The 19,659-nt window shown below is 38.1% G+C and overlaps 4 protein-coding genes across 5 annotated transcripts in view; 2 read left to right on the top strand and 2 right to left on the bottom strand.

Annotated features, from left to right (window-relative positions):
* Positions 1-7: 7 nt before the first annotated feature.
* Positions 8-5,848, top strand: gskip (gsk3b interacting protein). Its single transcript, XM_084742380.1, has 3 exons — positions 8-244; positions 3,047-3,292; positions 4,597-5,848. Exons 2-3 carry the CDS (start codon positions 3,050-3,052, stop codon positions 4,753-4,755), a joined length of 402 nt encoding a protein of 133 aa, XP_084598506.1. The 5' UTR covers positions 8-244; positions 3,047-3,049; the 3' UTR covers positions 4,756-5,848.
* Positions 5,849-7,493: 1,645 nt separating this feature from the next.
* On the bottom strand, positions 7,494-10,934 carry LOC146310676 (NPC intracellular cholesterol transporter 2-like). The gene is made up of 5 exons (XM_084742378.1): positions 10,791-10,934; positions 10,427-10,538; positions 9,127-9,234; positions 8,836-9,008; positions 7,494-8,035 (listed from the first exon to the last, which is right to left on the bottom strand). The coding sequence occupies exons 1-5, from the start codon at positions 10,878-10,880 to the stop codon at positions 7,949-7,951; spliced, it is 570 nt and encodes a 189-aa protein (XP_084598504.1). The 5' UTR covers positions 10,881-10,934; the 3' UTR covers positions 7,494-7,948.
* A 199-nt stretch (positions 10,935-11,133) lies between these two features.
* Positions 11,134-13,314, top strand: isca2 (iron-sulfur cluster assembly 2). The gene is made up of 4 exons (XM_084742379.1): positions 11,134-11,266; positions 11,746-11,923; positions 12,564-12,679; positions 13,046-13,314. The coding sequence occupies exons 1-4, from the start codon at positions 11,205-11,207 to the stop codon at positions 13,218-13,220; spliced, it is 531 nt and encodes a 176-aa protein (XP_084598505.1). The 5' UTR covers positions 11,134-11,204; the 3' UTR covers positions 13,221-13,314.
* Positions 13,315-15,440: 2,126 nt separating this feature from the next.
* eml5 (EMAP like 5) overlaps positions 15,441-19,659 on the bottom strand; it is a 51,473-nt gene continuing 47,254 nt past the window's right edge. For both annotated transcript variants that reach the window (XM_084742089.1, XM_084742090.1), the window contains 8 exons: positions 19,408-19,522; positions 19,124-19,312; positions 18,817-18,989; positions 18,385-18,547; positions 18,189-18,292; positions 17,945-18,098; positions 16,891-16,991; positions 15,441-16,758 (listed from right to left, as the gene is read on the bottom strand). In XM_084742089.1, the coding sequence (XP_084598215.1) occupies positions 16,722-16,758; positions 16,891-16,991; positions 17,945-18,098; positions 18,189-18,292; positions 18,385-18,547; positions 18,817-18,989; positions 19,124-19,312; positions 19,408-19,522 (1,036 nt within the window). In that variant the 3' untranslated portion in view covers positions 15,441-16,721. The remainder of the gene's footprint in view (positions 16,759-16,890; positions 16,992-17,944; positions 18,099-18,188; positions 18,293-18,384; positions 18,548-18,816; positions 18,990-19,123; positions 19,313-19,407; positions 19,523-19,659) is intronic.

Here is a 19,659-nt window from a genome sequence, read left to right as displayed (position 1 = left end):
GAACTGTGTGGGCCACGGGACAGTTACTGGGTCAAGATTTATTTTAGGTAGTTTTATAGACACGAAGCATATAAAGTAGAAACAGGGAGTGGCGTGACATCAGTCTCTGGTTTGCTCATAATTTTAAGGCTCAACAGTTATCTATCTGCCTTTGGTTGACGCTCATTTAGCTGAACCTTCTCCACGGAGAGCTCCGAGTGGGCTGGAAGCTTCCACAAGCCGGAAGAACACAGCCAGGGAGGAGGTGAGAAAAATGAACGCAGTTTGGTTAGAAATTCTGATAACATAATCACACCAAACATGTGATTAATGTTTTAAATTATATTTGATATGCGTGTTATATATATATTTATAGAGTTGTTGAATTACATTTATGGCCAACAAAGCAGTTTGTTAGCGTTAACCGTTGCTGTCGCTTAATGGTAGTTTTGCCAGAGTTTATCCAAAAACGTAGCAAATGTTTGCCATGTTAGTCATCTATTTGTTAATGTACACATATAATCATTGCTACAGCTGGTCTAGCAACAGCAATAGTGTGAATTAGCCGCATTATATCATTTGCATAAAATGTTAAGTAAAATGTTTGGATTGGGGACCGACCGATGCTGGATTTAGGGACCAATACTATACTCACTATATTAGGGAGTAAAATTTATTATCTCGATATATGGGACAGTGTTCTTCAAAGAATATAATATGGAAGGGATAATGTGCATGCAGGATGAATCATTCTGAGGGGGTTTATTTCATAATAATGACCTGCTTGCAATACATTATCTTGCTTATTACATGGTTTTATCAAAAAAGGCACACATTGATGTGACATGCAGTATTCATTTTAAAATGGTTTTATAGATTTATTTCACAATAGAGACCTACTTACTGTACACAGTCCTGCTTGTTATATGGGTATGTACCAAAAATATAAATAATTTGACACAAATTATTAATTTAAAAATTAGTTTAGTGATTTAACAGTGATTTTATTGTTCATCCATAGTCTATGATCAGTGCTGTGTCCATAGCAATGGTCTGTTCATTATAACAAAGGTCTGCTATAAAGAAATAACAAACCTTATAATGCTGTAATTGACCAATCAGAATCGAGTATTCAACAAAGCCAAGAATACTATGTATATATTCTGTGTAAAAAGAATAAAGAATATATACATAAACACACAGTTTTTGCCACGATCCCTCAAAAGTAGGTAACACTTGTGACAAAGATATGTAATGATGGTAGGATGTTTTAAAGTTTAACAATAACTTAAATGTCTAAAATAATATCAGAGTGCTGAAACAGTAAACTGTCAAACTTTATGTATATAATAAACCTGAATTAAGATTATAAATCAAGTATACACAGATTGTTGCCTGTAAAGCTAACAAATAAAACCAATCTGCATTATGTTCTGTTACAAAAAAGTTATCATATATAAGTGTATATTTGACAACATACATGCCAGTATTGATTGATGTCGTAGTGACAAGCCAATACTGGGCTGATAACATTGGTTGGGCTCTAGTCTGTAGTGACAGTAACCAGACATATTTTCCCTCTGCCAGCTACTCAGATGCTCAAAATGTCCTATGATATTGTTTTTCAATTGCATAAATAAACATGTAACATAAAGTTATTATATGTCATGGGATGTGGGCGGTAATACACACTGTGTGTATTAAATATTTAAAATCAGCTCCACCTTGACCAATTACAGTAAAATGCCACATACACATTAATGATAATCCATTAATACATGATAATATAGCTCTCAAGGGGGCCATTTGTCTGCATTGAAACATTTTACCTTTCACACTTACAGTTACAGCAGGGCAGCACAACTTGCTTGACTAATTGCCACTATACCAGCAGCATTACATGTGAACAAACCACCATAATACCTTCTCTTCTCATAACGATGACAGATCCAGTCTGTTCTACCTGGAACATTCAGATCTTGTAGAGATCAATGACAAAGTGGCAGGAACAAGTTAAAAAATATTGCTGTGTGTTTCACAATCAGTGGTTACATTAACAAGGGCTCACTGCCCATAAAGGCATCCAGCCAACAGAATGATGAAGCCAAATGTGAATGAATGCACAACAGAATTCTCCTTGACATAAATGAGATTTGAAAAATAAGATTCAGCTTGTTGAACAAATGCACCAGTGCTAAGGAGAACAAGTGGCAGTGAGTAATTTATTTTCATACCTGGGCCACCATTGATTAGTCTGCATTTAGCAGCCTCATCCACAAACTGGAATTCACCTTACCACAGCAGACCACTCAGCCATTAAATCTAAATTGCTTTAAGTATTTTTAGGATGAAACAGAAAAAAAAAACTAAGCTAAGCACTGGAGACAATATCAGTCTTCTTCTGTGGGAATGCATTTGACATTTGGAGGTTATGTGCCCTGATGAATCACAACTGAATCAAGTTGAAGCCAACATTGTTCAGGGGAAGAAGGAAGTGTTTTTCATTTAGCCTTTGTCGAGTACTGATGGTTAGATGGAACTGTTTGGGAAATACCCATTGATGTTTGACACTACTACTATATTTAATTCAGGAAGTTAATGTCATCTTAACATGTCAGTGTCCTCCTGAACCTTTCCTCACACAAACAACTACTCATAGAGGATGTTGCACATTAAAATAATCCACTTTGCTTTTTTTAAAAAAGTCATACGCATGGTTGTTTCAGTTCTGCTTTTTTCTTTAGAGAATACACAGTAACAATATATGTTGTGATACATGGTCACTGCAGCGGAATCACAACCCTGCTAAGCTGGACAAATCTATGCTTTTAAAGGTTTATGACCAGACGTTACAGATGTCTCTTACTTTACTTATGTCTCAGAGTAGATAATACTTAACAGGAATGTCCATAGTTTGCTGGCACAACAGGTGAGAGCTGACACAGTCCTACTTAACTGCAGTGTGACTGTGGACATGGAGAACTCTGTCACTGTGTCAGTCAGCAAGTTTTAATCTACACGGTAACAACTGGACAGCTGAGTCGATAACATTGTTTCTGTGTTACAGGGGATGGAGATAGACTGCCAGCCCGAGGAATCCATCGTCTCTTCATTTGATGAGGATTGTGTTGTGCTTGGTGACGTCAAAGACATGAGGTTGGAGGCAGAAGCGGTGGTCAATGACGTGCTTTTCGCCGTCGCAGAAATGCACGTGTCACAAAGTCTTAACAGTGCGTCAGATGTGGCCTACATAAATGTGGAAACAAGAGAGGGGAACCGCTATTGTCTGGAGCTCACAGAAGCGGGACTAAGGGTGAGATGCACTTAAAGTGAGACAGTGATTTATATTGCACATCTGTAGTTCCAAAAAAAGTTGGGATGCTGTATAAAATGTAAATAAAAACTGAATGTAATGATGTATAAATCCTTTTCAACCTCTACGCAGTTTAACACAACACAAAAACAAGACATTTAATATTTTTGCTTTTCTTTGTAAATATATCCCTATTATGAGTTTGATGCCTGCAGTACATTCCAAAAATTTGGGACAGGAGTAATAAATGACTGGAAATACAGTATTTGGAACATTGCACAGGTAAACAGGTTAATCAGCCCACACTGAATGCCCATGACCTTCAGACCCTCAGGTGGCACTGCATTAAAAACTGACCTAACTGTGTAAAGGTTGTTATTCAGTGGGCTTGGGAACACTTTGGAAAACCATTGTCAGTAAATGCACGCACTACAAAATCAAATTAAGATTCTGTCATACAACAACATCCAGAAACGCTGCTGACTGGTTTTTGGCCCAAGCTTATCTGAGATGAACTGATGCAAAGTTGAAAAGTGGTCTGTGGTCTAATGAGTCCAAATTTCTAGTTGTTTTTTGAAATCATGGATGCCGCGGCCTTCAGGCATAAGAGATAAAGGACCACTCAAATTGTTACCAGCTCAAAAGCCAGGCTCTTTGATGGTATGAGGATGGGTTAGTGTCCATGGCATCATAGTGAACTGTCACATCTGTGAAGGCATAATTGATATTGAAAGGTACATAGAGGATTTGGGGCAACATATGCTGCCATCCAGACAATGACAAGCCACATTCTGCATGTTAGAACAGTGTGGCTTCATAGTGAAAAGGTTTGGGTATTAGACTGGCCTGCCTGCAGTCCTGAGCTGTCACACATTGAAAATGTGTGGCAGGTTATGAAGCACAAAATACAACAACAGAGACCCTGGATTGTTGAGCGCCTGAAGTTGTATATCAACCAAGAAAGAAAGATTAAAAACTTTTAGTGTCCTCAGTTCCCAAACACTTACTGGGTGTTGTTAAAAGAAAATGTGATGTATCACAGTGGTAAACATGCCCCTGTGCCAACTTTTTTTCATATTTGTTGCAAACATCAAATTCAGAATGAGTAGTCAGTTAGTCAGTTTTAAGGTAAAATATCTTGTCTTTGTACTGTATTTAGTCGAATATAGGTTGAAAAGGATTTGCAAATCATTGCATTCTGTTTTTATCAGTGTTTTCCACAGCATCCTCACTTTTTTGGAATGGCTGCATGTTTCAGACTTCAATCCATGCTGACTTTGACAATAAATAACTCTCCCAAACAGGTGGTGGGCTATGCCTTCGATCAAGTGGATGAGGATTTGACCACCCAGTATCATGAGACTGTTTACTCACTTCTGGACACGCTGAGTCCAGGTTACAGAGAAGCCTTTGGGAATGCTTTGCTCCAGCGGCTGGAAAGATTGAAGCAAAATGGACAATAAAAAAAAAAGAACCAAGATGCTGCAGAAGTTATTCAAGTGGGATAAAGGTTGATGACGTGGGTGTGTTTGGATATGAGCCAATAATAACCAAGTTTGGTCAAATATTATAGCCTACTATGTGACGTCCACCTGCCTAGCTACCACTACAATGAGGGGTACCCAGCCCTATCAACTTTGCTTTGACTTTTCGTTTCATTGAATACCTTCATGTTAGTTACTTAAGTTTAGTGACTGCTACGGATTGGCTGTATGGGCTCTGTTGCGACATTGTGTTGTTGACTTTACTGTGGAAACATCTTCCAGCTTCCACATTTACAGATTTGTAACCGGACCATGTTTGAGGATTCTGCACCTTTTGTACTCATCAAAATGATCTGAGAAAGAAGCAGCAAGTTATGTGAATTGTTGATCCAGTTTCCCTTTGCCTTGCTTGCACTAAAGCTGTGACCTGATAACTGATCAAATATACCTAAACTAGTTCTCATACAGCAGGTGTCTCAGTGAAAGAGCCAAAGCTATATTCTTTCAGCTTAACTCATATATAAATATATATATATATACTGCCTTAATGACTGACTTTTGGTTAGAAAAGTACAAAAATAACTCATTGTTTTACTCATTTTGTAAAGGGGTAAAGGTATTTTGTGGGATTGTTCTTTCACATGGTTAACTAAGAAAAGATTAAAAGTTACTAGAAAAGTTTTGTCATAAACTAAGCTGCCACTGTATTCAATATCATCTATCAAGTTGGTTGTGTTTGGATATTGCACTTTTTTTTCTCCATAACGCACAGTGCATTGCAACTCAAGCTTGCATCTCAAACTTTTGCTAAAAAAAAAGTAAATAAGCTATCATTGTGAAGGTTTAAATATTTTTTTATGTGGTGGTCTCATTGTCCTCTAACTTTTAATATAACAGAATGCACAGCACTTGTTGGACTTAAGGAGCTGCTTTAAACTGGTTTATTGTGTGTATGACCTGGTTATGATTCTACTTCAGTGTTATGAAATCTTTAAAAACTTGTTCCCTTTGCATTCATACTGTTTATTCCTTGCTGCTGGCCTTTGCTTAGACCAATAAATTCTAAGAATTATGCCAAGTCTTTATTTTTCAGAGTACACAGAAGTCCAGTGGCTCTCTAACTTTCTCTGTTATGCCACCTTTCAGAAGCAAGAAAAAAAGTTCTCACCCCACATCCCAATTTTTTTTTAGTAATCCTTAACAATGATTGGGAAACAAGTATTAAAAAATGATCCAAGTATTTTAGTGAAGTAAAGGTCAGCACAATACCATTAGCAAACTTTATATTATATACTTTATATTCCCTACATAAATCATACTCGTCAAGTAGCAATGCCCATTTTCAGCGAGTTTAAAAAAAGATCTAAGACTTATGTGCACACAAAGGTTTATATCACTCAAATTTTGTTCACAGATTCATTAAAATCTGTGTTAGTGAGCGCTTCTCCTTTGCTAAGATTATCCGTCCAGCTGACAGGTGTGGCATAAAGACATGCTGATTGAATAGCAGGATTATTGCACAGGTGTGCCCCAGACTGCTCAAAATAAAAAAGGCCACTCTACATTTTACAATTCCGTCTTGAAAAAATAAATTTATTAGACATTGAACTATGACCATTTTTCATATCGGGCTAGAGTTACACCAAAGTCATGGCCTGTCCTACTCTGTCTCTGATTGGCTTACCCTGATATTCTAACCTTAAACCTAACCAATCCAACCAAGGAAGGCAACAAGTACTTGCCAGTCAGAGGCAGAATAGTGTGAGTCATGACTTTGCCTTCCTGGGGAAAAACAATAACTTGTGCCCTGTGTGAAATGGCTCAATTTTCAGACAGAAAATAAAATTATCCCAACATACAACTGTCGCTGGAGTTTTGAGCTCTTTCCCTTTTCCCTGTGAAAGTAGTTAAAGTTGTGCTAGAAAGCTCCATCTACCCCATGTGAAATAACCTTAGTTCAAGTGCCTTATAAAATTATACATTAGAGTGGACCATTGTGGCACACAAGAAGCTTATTTCTCCTAAATTTTGTTTGCATATTTGTGAGCATGTCAGGTGGATTAATTTTCTTGGCAACTGAGAAGTGCTAACAAATTTGAGAGAAATAACCTGAACAATAATAACCTAATTATCTGCACAGTAGTCTCAGATCATTTACTTTGTTGAGATTGGTCATTTTTTCCCGTGGCCATTAACACCCCACCTGCAGTGGCTCTGTGCCCCACAGTTTGAGAACCACTGCATTTGTTCAAGGTGAAGAGTCTCCAAGCCGTTTAGTCCTATCTAGTAAAGCAAACTTTACTTTGAAACAAGGAAACATGTCGTTTCCTCACTAGTTTTCAGCCAGTGACCAAGTTCACCAGTGATTTTTACAGCATAACAAGTGTCCGACAGGTACGCGCTGTAGGACAAGTTGAAAAGTGCCCTAATGGTCCCCTTTACATGGGTTTACTAAAAAAAAAAAAAAAAAAAAAAAACCCTTTCACAGCAGCCATGTGGATATGAAACTGCAGGGTGAAAACAGGCGTTACCAGTGATGCTAATTAAGGTACTGTTGCATTTGATGTAACAGCCCTTCCACTGAGCCAACATGCATAATAGAACCTTAGTGTCTTTGGCAACAGCTGTTTTTACCCTACATGTCAGAATGGCTGCTGTCCATTATCAAAATGTCTATTAAATCAAAAGGTTGTAAAATTCACACGAGACACCTTGGGTACATATTAGATTTCTTTATTGGAATTTAATTTTCATATTCTCATTCCATGTTTTCCAGTGGCACAAGCTCAGTAAGAAATATTACAAAAGTTTTAGTAAAGAAAAAGTATAACATGTACCTTTTCTGACTACACAGCAGCCAGCAAGCCAAGACATTTGCACTGTAGTGGAATGTAGTTCAGGGTCATTCACACAAACATTAACCGCATTGTTCCACAACTCTTAAAACTGACTGTTAGGAGGATCTCAGCAAAGTCAGCTATATTTTTATTTCAGCAGGATTAAGTTGTGCGTGTGCGGCAAAGTCTTGCAAACTAGGGAAAATGAACATCTTAAAATCATCTTGATGCATGAGTAAAATGAGATCTTAACTAGTCATTTTCTTTGGGAGGTTTTTTTACTCAAAGCTGAATCCCTTTAAAATAAACACTGTCAGAGAGGTACTGTTGCTGGTTTAGCTCACAATCTGAACTGGGAACTCTATGCAGAACAAGTCTTTTTTGTCGTCATCTCTCAGTTCCCACTTCACAACCAGCTTTATCTAGAAAAAAACAAAAAAAAACACAATGAGTAACATGTGCTTATGTACATTTACAAAAAGGTATGAGGAAGTGAAAGAAAACATTTTAAATCAACACAGCATCCACAAAGAACATTGCTGCTTACAAGACAATTTATTTAATATACTGGGGACATGCAACACTGACAGTTCAATGTCAGTCCAACTGTCCAGATATACATGATTAAACTGTAAAGGCAACTATCACTGTAATAAAAGTGGAAGGTCAAGACATTTGCCTCGTTTTAGGCCTTAATTTTTGTCAAGGATTGGCAAAAACCACCGTCAAATTTCCAGATGTAGAAAGCAAGCACATTTATTCACTTGTACTTGCACTTCATTTGAATTCATGTCAATTTATAGAAAAAAAAATTGACTCTTAAATTTGATATCCAATATTTGATAGTTACTATAAAAATTAAGGTTTTTAAATAAACACTACAAAGCTGACAAAGTTATGTTTTCCACAGTATCACTCACAGGTGTTTAATTTACATAATTTTGACAAAATATTTTGCTAATAACACTTTTAATGGAGTGTTGTTATACTGTGGTATTGATACACAGCTCCATCAAAATTTAACAGATTACATTAATCTCCAATTCATAATTGATGTATAATTTGTAGATCTGGCCTAGCAGATACCCTTTAGCCAGGTTAAGTTTCTACAAGATAGATGCAGTAGAAATGGGAAAAGATTTTCAGTTTAGAGAACTGGAACTTCAGCAGTCATTTCCACAGCTTAAAAATGACTGTTGCCAAGGTCATGTGCAGTACTTACGGCAGGATATTCAGACTTCACAGGAAGGGAGTTGAGATAGTGGTAGTTCTTCTGCATCTGGATGGGACACTGGATTCCAGACTTGCAGCCATCCTCAATGGGAATCGGGAAAGGGACAGGAACTCCAGCAATAATACCGTGAACCACTGCTGTGCTCGTCTTGCTCTCCACGCCTACGACAGATTAAAAAAAAGAAAAAGACAGCGATGGTTAGATACAAAGTTTAAAAATCTGATGTTTTTATGTTCCGACTATTATGAGAAGTGTTTCTTAAACAGATGCCGCCCTTACCACTGTTGAATGTCACATTAACACTGTAGGACTGTCCTTTGTGAAGCTGGCATGGCAGACTGGGACAAGGGTTAATGTCCACCACAGCCACTTTGCCAACAGTGGAGCCTGAAGGGAAACGTGGGAAAATAATCACTTACAAAAAAGTAAAGCAAATACAGCTGTAATTCTTTAATTTTCAAATTTTTAATTCGAAGTGACATGTTAAAAACCGCAAATCCAGCTGGCTAATAAATGCCAACTAAGCCAAGTTTCATTCAATGATTAATCAATTACATTTACTAAAGATGAAAGAAAGCAATTAGAAAATGATCTTTTTCTAAATACAACTGAATGTAGGACTACAGTGTCATGTAAAACAGGTTTTATTTTCTTGGCCAAGTATTTCAAGCATACTAAGTGGAGTAGCTCCAAATATACTTGCACATGATACCAAGAAACATCTTTACAGGAAGATGCGAACAAAGTAAACAAATGTAGCCTAGCCTGCCTGGACTTTTGTTGAAATACAGTGGACAGTGAAATACCTGTTTGACAAGCATATAATCTTCAGCGTCCTTCAGTGACCCAATTTCAAAACTATGACTACGCAAAACTTCTTCATTGTGACTGTATGGTGTAAGATCACACAGCAGTGAGTAACAAGTCTATTGTGTGTCTCTGGAAGAAGCTTTTATAGAGTCTGCAAAAAATAATCCTGATGATGCCATCAAGAGTGAGTTATATTGTTAGAAATGTGGGATGCTGCATTATTTTTTTTAAACTTGACCCATGCTGGAGACTAAAAGTCAATATAACTTGACTTTTAAACTTTCAAAGAAGTACATTTGGGGGGTGGGGGGGGGGCTTCCGGATGGTCGGGTGGTGTAGTTTCTGAACACTCAACAAATAAATTTTATGTAAAATATTAATATGCAAGTGTTTGTATTACATATGGTACACTCCGGACAGGTTATCACGACATAATGCCATCCAGTTGCAATTTTATGTTTCCAAAATGAAAGGATTTAAATTAGTTATTTGTAAGTTGAAATATTTTGTACCATTCATCCAACAAAACATGCAGTGTCAGACTCCAATAACTATTCCACTATTTTCTTAGGTTTTATACAGGCAGGACAGCATGTACAAATGGTGTTATACACCTGATTCCTCCACTCCCCTTAGGACTCAGTTGAAAACGTTTACCTTTACAACACTCATTACACTGCAGCGTCACTTTAAAGTCAACGACTGGCCTTTTTAACATATAAAAAAAGAAAAGTAAATTAACTCATTAAGATGGTCAGGTGAAACTTACCACAATCACGGAATTTTACTGGGTTCGCACAGGTGAATCCCATCAGACAGAACACGACGATCAAACCAGTCCGAACATCCATGTTTCTTTTCTTCTTGAGTTTATTGTGACCCTAAAAAGAAGAAATATCCATTACGCAACGGAAGTGAACGTTATCAGACTTGGAGCGGTCAGCAGAAAGTATTAAATCAGATGACTTCTTGTTGTTAATTTCCCCAAACGTCCAGAGTGTGATTACAAAGTTTAACACAAGAAAGAGGAACTACTCTTCGACTGTGTGGACACGACTAAACAACAGAAACACAATTAGTCTTCTAATTTAACGACACCAAAGTCTAAGAAATTCTACATGGACAAACTGTACCTTTGAAAGTCCTCCCGTCAGGTTTCGAAATGACACCGATGGCCGCTTAGCCCTTTTATTTCCCTGTATCACGAGATCGGCGTAACGCATATTTATTAAAGATTTCAGTTGTTGTAGCCCGAAGTTTAGCCTGTCAGGAAAACTTCTCTACGTAAAGACCTCCCATACTACATTTTCATTGGTGGATCTTCTTGAAAGTGGTACCTGTCAGGCAAAACTGAGGAATTGAAATTCCCCAAAATATCAGGGACAGAACACAAATACCTAAAGATTAACGGGTAAACTGACGAATCAAATGGTCGCATTGTACTGACGTATGTATGTCTATTTGACAGACAACCATTTAAACCAATAAGGATTCGATCTGTCTCCCGGCGACGTTTGGGGTGGAGCTTTCTGCATTTGTTGTGGAAGATGTCATTCGTTAGAGGAGCTATGATTACTGCGTCAAAGTCAAAAATATTGAGCCTCGCAAGGTAACGTTGATTTGCCGTATGTCATTTACAATTTCCCCGATTAAAACCATAATCTGTTAACAATCTCTCTGGGGGAAGAGGTTTGTGTGTGTTGAATTTTTGCTAGGTTGTTAGCAAGCTAGTCTCAACGCCACTGTTAAGTAACTAGTTAGCAATAGGGATCATGTCTAGAAGAGAACCTTTCATATGCGACGTTCTCGCGAGATTTGTACATGTTTCTTCATTGTACGTGTTGTATGAACCAATTATGTTTTGTATTATACTGTGATAACCCCGTGGTTAAGCTCTGGGAAGTTTGTCTGTTTAAGGACAAAAAGCACGAGGATATAGTGAAGGAAATGCAATGGGTTGGGTTAAAATTATCACTCTCGCGTGATTTGGGCCGGGGTTCCCTTCTAGACCTGATTGCAGTAGGGCTAGTGACGTTACAAGTCTTCTTTCATGCGATCTGATCTCAACATAACACCAATGTTTTGCAGGGCCTCTACACTTCTGAACAACCTCCATGTGAGCCAACAGTTACACCGGGTTCCTCCAACACCACTATCCCCGTTTACAGCGGGGCTCCAGCGTTACAGCAGCGCCTCAGCCCAGGAGCAGCCAGCGGTGTCTGGTCCATCTGAAGATAAAGTACACCTCACTGAGGCATGCGTGAAGGTCAGCAGACACACATGATCAAGAGTCAAAATCATCTCGTGTCTTAAAATCCAAAGTTAAAGATAGGTTTGTATTTTCAAGACATGTATGGAAAGCTAGGGAGGCCAAAAAACTGACAACGCTTTAGTGACAGAGTTGTTAATGAAGAGGTGGTGTATTTTTGACATAGAGTTCCTGCTCCAGCAGCTACAACTCATAATCTGTGTTGTTGTGAAGTTAAATGCTGTGTTTTTGATGGAGTTGGCAGTTCAGCCAGCTGAAATACCACCAAAACATTAAAAGGTATGGCTATACTACACGCCTGTGGTGTCTGATTAAAAATAAATGCAGAAGGATTATTTCAGGATTGTTTCCAGTCACATGATGAGTATGGACTGAAGTAGAAATAAAAGTATTAAATGAGGTACTCTACTGGTACTTTGAGGGTACTGGTATCATAATCTTTTAAATGCTACCCAGCCATAGATATCAAATTAGATGCCACCTGATTTGTGGTGCTCAAAGTGCCAAAAGAATTAAAAGATGTATTTTTGTTTTTGGGCGGGAGCTGTCCCTTTAAAACCCATTTCCATGTTACCAGTGTATCAGTTTATTTTGTTTTTTGGTGTGGTTTTCACTTCATGTCCCACTTTTACTCCAGAGACTAGGGGAAATCATGGAGAGGGGCGAGTACCTGAGGATACACGTGGAGGGAGGAGGCTGCTCCGGGTTCCAGTACAAGTTTTCTGTTGTTAATGGCAAGAATGAAGATGACAGGTAAACCGCTGCTCATTAAGCTTTTGTAATGGAAATATCCAGAGCATATATATTCTTCCGCATCACAGTGACCAAGCAGAAAATGTGAAGAAACCTTACGTTGCTTCTGTTCAAATTCAATTTGTGCCTCTTCAAATAGCAGGCTGTTAGTGCCCAAGAACAGAGCAAGACAGGACAAGATAAGATGGCCTGAATTATTCTGTTGCCTGTTGAGATGCTGTTTTTGTACCAGTTCAAACTAATGTATAACTAACTCCCCTTTTATTGCCACCACACTTTGAAGTTCTTGTTTTACACTGGCTTCATTATTGACCTTATTGTCTGTTAATCCAGTCAACTCCCGTGTCCACTCTGCTCTGTTTTCAGAGTGTTTGAGCAGGGAGGAGTGGGCATCATCGTGGACCAGGACAGCCTGGAGTTTGTTAAAGGAGCCACTGTGGACTTCACCCAGGAGCTGATCCGCTCCACCTTCCAAGTGCTCAAGAATCCTCAAGCTGATCATGGCTGTTCATGTGGCAGCTCCTTCTCTGTCAAATTATGAGCCTGATCCCCTCTGCCAATATTACGTAATACCCTCATTTACCAATTTATTAGAATATTACAGTAACATCTTTATACAATGCATTTTAACTACATCAGAATAACAGCTACATTTGAACAAACTTATATTATTTTATATTATATTATGCTAAAGCTGATGAATGAGTGACCATGCTTGAGGTCCCGTTGATTATTTCATTTTCTCGATGTCGCAAAGCTCACTGACTCATAATAACAGATTAATTTATCTCATTACTTAGAGAAAACCAGGCCGATCTTTAGGTAACGAGAATTTATCACAGGAAAACAGCTGATATGATGGAACTTTGTTAATAAAGTCTCGAGTAACAGGCAGTACTGTTAATCTGCACATCTCATGCATCATTCTTAAACCATGAAGACGACCTGGTCGCCTTACCTGGTTATTAATGAAGTTAATCTCAGCTATTTCTACCTGTTTTAGACCTTGACTGAAGCACATTATAATGTGCTGATCAAAAATGGCTACTCCTTGATGTGTTAAATCAGTTGCTTCAGTTGTCAAGATACCGTCTGTGGATGCTGACATACTACCACTGATCTGTGGTAAACATAAATAATGAGTGAGAACAACCTTTTTTTCTGTGTGTGTGATCACGGGTCGACTAGCTCAAGATAGCAAAGCTGGTTTTCTTGAGATAGCAAAATAATAAACTGATCTTGAGATAAGAGCATTAAAAAAGAATTACAAAGATGTCTGTGCTTCACAAAGATTGAATTCATATCAGGGTTGGTATATTGAATTCATTTTAACTGTACATGTGTACCTAAACTGGTAATTGAGGGTATTATAGTGTATTGGACTATCTGATATTTTCAATTCCTACTTCAATTCACTAATAACTACATCTAGTGTCACAGTGAAACTGGTAGATAATCATTTTCCTGGCAAATTGTGGAGCTTGAAACTACTTGAACTGAACAGAAAGCAGAGGTATCAATCAATCACTGTGCTGTTTTGCAGATAGTCACTGTCAAGAATTCTCACAATATTCAGCTGTAGTTTGTCATATATTCAAACACAAATGAGCCAAACAACTGCGTAGATCTGACTTTGTGTGTAAAATATGTAAATAGGCCATATCTATGAAGAGAGAAGCTTTATTCTATTTGTTTGATCTAAAATAAAATGAGTGAAATTCAGACATTTTGTATCTTAAGTCATTTTAATTTATTTGATGCTAATTGGTGTTGTGATACAAGTGAAGTTGGTTTTATAGTGTTAATTGTAGTCACACGATGCACCTCCTGATTACATTATAATGATGAAAAAGCAGCAGAAATGTTTCTATTGATCATGCACAAAATTATTTAAGTTGTGCACAGTACAGTGGATGTGCAAACCCTTACATGCAAAAGTGGGTCAAAATAACATAATTGGTTTTTTTTTTTTTTTTTTTTTTGTTTTTTTGCAATATAGCTGTAAAGAAAACATGTTTTTCTTAACAAGATTTACAAGTTCATGTTCATGTTCATGTTATGTATCATTGTCCACATTTATGTTGATTAGTGCCAATTTCAAGAATATTTTGAAAATAATATAAATGTGCTATTTTTGTGACTTTTAAAAAAAGTGTTTTTAAATTTATGTTAAATTAATATTTTAGGTAACACCTCTTAGAACTTTGTATTACTTTGTATTACTATATTTCTCACAAAATGTCTGTACTAAACAGGGCATATTTGGTAGGATCTTATTTAGGCAATTTTCAAAACTTTCCCTTCATGTGGTCCCTTAAGACTTTTCTCTCTCACTCACAACACATTCAGGACACAGTCTGTTGAGTTTCTTTATTTTGAATGAACACTTCTGGATAAAATGCCTGCACTATGGTGGAGAGAGAGTCTGTAACCATCACTGTAACTTATCTAAGAGCTTATAGTGTGTTTAAGAAGCACTGGATATTATCATGTGTATTATTAACATGATATCAATATTTCTTTTTTTTTAAATATCACAGTTATCATAAATACCGGTATACTATGATTCACAAGACCCCTACTTTGTACTTTTATTCAAGTATTTTTTTTTTTTTTAGCACCAGTAGTTTCATTTGCAGTTATGTAATATTTCAGTAATGTAACAAATACTTCTACTTGAGTACAGACAGTCAGTACTCTTTGCACTACTGTTAGTTGGTCATTCAGTGAATACAACTGACTCAAAAGTTTAAAACTCAAGTTCATAGTTGCCTTTTTTTTTATTAAAGTGGAATTTAAGAAACATCTCACAAAAAATATACAAAAAGAATATGTACAAATGATATTTACACTGGTATAATGTAAATCAAAATATGCAGCAACATTTTCTTTTGTAGTTAGTCTGTAGTTAGGAGCAAAATGTTTTGCACTTTTCATATTTTCTCTCTGATAAAACATTCCATTTAAGCAATATATCTGATTACACAAAACATTAACTTACTGTTGAAAAAAGTCACACCATTCATATTCATGAAAATGCGACAATAATACGTCATAGCAGCACACTGAGAAGTGACCGTAAGAGTTGCAACAGTGCATTGGAACATCAATTTTACAGCTGTTCTTTTTGTTTTCTGAGGAATTTGGTTCGGACAGATTGTCTTCCAGTAAGCCATGCACACCCACTTAACCACAAACGAGTCCTCAAACAAGTATGCACACGTTAAACATGTCATGAGGGGAACACTGCCGAGGGAGGTTTGAGGTCAACCAGTCAACAACACAACCACATAAACAAACCATAAATGAACCATCAGGGTTAACACAGTGACCAGGTCAGGTGTACAGTGCATAGTATGCTTTGGCATGCTGACATCCAGAACATAACAGTGGATGTTACATTCAGGAGAAAGGCCACAGGATTTGGAATCAACAGTAAAAATAGAACAAATGACTACATGATCCAAAAAGTAAAACCAACGTGATACAAAAAGAATCCAAACCCTCGTAAGTCGAACACTCAGATTAAGGCTAATTCAGTTTGCTACATGTTTTAAAAAATGGCATTGTCAGTAACACAAGTTCATACACCTGCCGAGTAGCAAAACCGCCGTTTGGGACACAGATATACGCTCATTCTTAAAAAAATAATCCCTCACTGAAATGATATGCACATACTGTATTTGAGAGATGCTTTTCTTTTCTTTTTTTTTCTCTTTCAATGATGAAGTGATGTTGTGAGAGCAGGGCTGTTCTCCCTCCACCTGTGTTCACAATCAGGACTGATGCTGTGATGAACATGAGCCTTGCACAAATGCATGCACCTAGATTTGAGGCAGTAAGTCAGATCACCACATTGACTCATTTACAAGCTGCCACGTCTGTCCTCCTCCTCCTCCTCCTCCTCCTCCTCCTCCTCCTCCTCCTCCTCCTCCTCCTCCTCCTCCTCCTCCTCCTCTTAATTTTAAATGCATCCTTTAGCAGAAACTTTTCTCTGGAGACACCCAGGCTCTCTGAGGCAGGATGGTCCAGGTGTCTGTCCTCAGTGAGGGGCGTGGACACACCTCCAGACAAAGAGGCTGGGGAGGACATGGAGGAAAGGATGCTTTGCTTAGTATTTGATGGTTGTATCATTCAATAATATTATTCAATAAGAATATAAAAATATAAAAGTGTTGCATTATATTCTTGTTGAGTGTATCTTGTTATACCTCCTGTCATCTCCCCCAGCACTGACAACGAAGCGATCTCCGTTTGTGAAGCGTACATTAGTCAGGTGAGCAGAATGGCCCAGAAAGCGTTTGTGTTTGGCCTGAAACAGATCACAGACACATCGTCCAACAGGCTGTTTTTCAAACCACAGTCAAAAAATTTGTGGCATTGTTATTGGGCGTGGTCAAGTAATAATATAAATAACTTTTATCATATAGCACCCTTCAAAACATAGTTACAAGATGCTTTAAAGGGAATAAATTTAAAAGTGTCAAAGAAACCAGGGTTGCATATTGCATGTATATGCAGTAAGATGAAATGCAGTAAAGTAGAAATGAAACAAAATAAATCAAATGTTCACTATAAGAAGGCTTTTTAAATAAAACAGTTTCCAGATGAGATTTAAAAGAGGACACTTAAGATCCTAATCATTCAGTGCCACAGACAAACACATCAGGGTCCAGTTCAAACATGACATAAAGTCAGTTCAGTCATCATATAGTGATTCCATGCAGAACCTGTGGTGGAAAGTAACTAAGTACATTTACTAATACTATTGTACCTAAGTACAATTTTCAGGTACTTGTACACAGTACAGTAAAAGTACAGTAGTATTTTCATTTCATGCCACTTTATCCTTCTCCTCCACTACAAATAAGACGGTAATGTTGTACTTTTTTATATATATATATTTTTAGTGACTGCACAAATTGTGATGTATTATTATTATAAATAAAGATCAGATTTTATTGATCCCTCTGTTAAATTCACAGGCTACCTGGTAGTATAAATAGTAAAAAATAAGCCCCATTTTCACCAGCTGCAACATTTAAGTAATGCACATATTAATCATCATTAATTAGAAATAAATAACATAAGATATGTTATTTTGAAATGAAGATGTGCTGTTTTGAGCCCATTCATTTCAGTGTTCCCTGGTCAGATTCATGGCACCACGAGGGAGCGTCAAGGTTAGGAAATTTATTCTACACATAGTGGCTCATAGTACAAAAACAACAAACAGTAACAATAATATAAAGTAATGATACTTACAAACTTCTCTGGACATGGAAAGTCAAACAGCTTTACCATTCCAAAGTCATCGCCTGTGACGATGTTAAGGCCTGAGTGGGACACACAGGCACAGGTGACGTCTGCTTTATCGGTGTTGCGGGACCAGATCCCTATGACCTCGTCCCCAAGGACACTGGATAAGCAGAGAGAGAGAGCAATTACATTTTGTGCTCAGACTCTGCTGTTCTCTTTCCAGCATGACTCCTAGTACTGGGACTCTTACCTTGTCCAGGTGGCCCAGGTAATCCTGTCAATATGTGTCTGCTCTGTGACCTGCTTCCCCGACGGCACCTCGTACACGAGTCGCTTATAAGCACCTGTGGATATCTGTTTCAAGGCATCAGAGGTTAGGCATCACACAGCCAGCCAGTGTCTGAGACGAACATGCACAAGTGTCTGAACCATTACACAGTTTGTACCTGGACGTAAGCGCTGTCAGCAGAGAAGTCCATCTGCATGACAAAGCTGGGGATGTCCCTGCAGCAGTTGATGCGGTTCAGCTGCGGGCCGAGCGTCAGGTCGTAGAAGTCGACTGCGCTCTCAGTAGAGCCTACAGCCAAGTAACGAGAGTTTGGACTGAACCTGTAAGAAAGACATGCCGTGTTAAAAAACACAGTTCTGTCAGGTTTGCTTATGTCAGTGTGTAGAGTAGCTCTGACCCATTTCAGTCTCCAAAGACAAATATTGATTCTGATGTGTTTAAACTGATTATTCATTATCTTTCAATATAAAAATGCACATGATTCTATTGTTGTAAAGTCTGGGAACCATTCAGCTAGGAGGCAAATACATCAAATCAAAAAAATCTCTCATATTGTTTGAGAGATTCAGACACAACAACTTATTATTACCTAATATCCTGGATGGGAGAGCGTCGGTCCCTTTTCTTGCCCCAGATCTTGAGCGAGGCAACCAGCAGAATGATGAACTCTCCGTTCTTCATGCCAATAGCCACCATATCTCCCTCAGGACTGTAGCTGATGGTACGTGCCGGGTGGCCCAGGTTCACCTTATTCAGCATCTTCTGTTGTTCCCACAAGATCAGAAAACATGTTAATTTCTCTTGATAGAAGCAACGGTGATAGAACGATAGAAACATGAAAGTACTGGGAAGACTGAGATGGTTTGACTTCGGAGTCTTAGCTGGACATGGCTGACCTTCTCTGGGATGTCCCACAGACGAACAGTGCCGTCCTCTGCCGCAGAGAGAAACACGTCTCTGGAGGGATGGGTGCCCAAGCCCCAGATCGGTCCATCCATGTGTCCGTTCACTAAGATGTTGCACGCTGCGTTCTTCTCTCCCACTTCAATGATCTCTGCATTCCTGGTCCCCACGAGGATTTTACCCTGACAGAGCAGTGATCAAAATGCGTCAAAAAACAGAATAGAGGAGGAGAAGGAGCTGGATCATTTTACTGCGTGCAACATCAGGTGTAACCTACCTTTCCTCTGCATACAGAGCGAACGCAGTCTATGATCTGTCCAGTTTCTAATCGAAACGCTCTGCAGCGCTTCAGCTCCTGGTCCCAGAGCTTTAGAGCACCGCCCTCTTTTGAGCTGTGAAAAACATCATCCCTCAGCTGAAGTTAATGATATTAAATCCATTTAGATAAAAAAACAGTTTCAAATCCCGGTAAAATGAATACAAAACTACCAGTAATCACAGTAAGTCGAAATTGAATCATGGGTTTTGA

This window comes from Lutjanus erythropterus, chromosome 18 (genome assembly GCF_056507025.1).
Source record: "Lutjanus erythropterus isolate fLutEry1 chromosome 18, fLutEry1.hap2, whole genome shotgun sequence".
Classification (NCBI taxonomy): domain Eukaryota; kingdom Metazoa; phylum Chordata; class Actinopteri; order Lutjaniformes; family Lutjanidae; genus Lutjanus; species Lutjanus erythropterus.
Note: the sequence above shows the minus strand (reverse complement) of the source record. Positions and strands in the feature narration are given on the sequence as shown.

Coding starts and splice junctions, on each gene's coding strand:
- isca2 (XM_084742379.1), top strand. CDS start 11,205: ATGTCATTCGTTAGAGGAGCTATGATTACTGCGTCAAAGTCAAAAATA. Junction 11,924..12,563: donor TCACTGAGGCATGCGTGAAG/GTCAGCAGACAC, acceptor CTTTTACTCCAG/AGACTAGGGGAAATCATGGA. Junction 12,680..13,045: donor GGCAAGAATGAAGATGACAG/GTAAACCGCTGC, acceptor CTCTGTTTTCAG/AGTGTTTGAGCAGGGAGGAG.
- gskip (XM_084742380.1), top strand. CDS start 3,050: ATGGAGATAGACTGCCAGCCCGAGGAATCCATCGTCTCTTCATTTGAT. Junction 3,293..4,596: donor TCACAGAAGCGGGACTAAGG/GTGAGATGCACT, acceptor TCTCCCAAACAG/GTGGTGGGCTATGCCTTCGA.
- LOC146310676 (XM_084742378.1), bottom strand. CDS start 10,880: ATGCGTTACGCCGATCTCGTGATACAGGGAAATAAAAGGGCTAAGCGG. Junction 10,539..10,790: donor TGACGGGAGGACTTTCAAAG/GTACAGTTTGTC, acceptor TCTTCTTTTTAG/GGTCACAATAAACTCAAGAA. Junction 8,036..8,835: donor TGAAGTCTGAATATCCTGCC/GTAAGTACTGCA, acceptor GTTTTTTTCTAG/ATAAAGCTGGTTGTGAAGTG.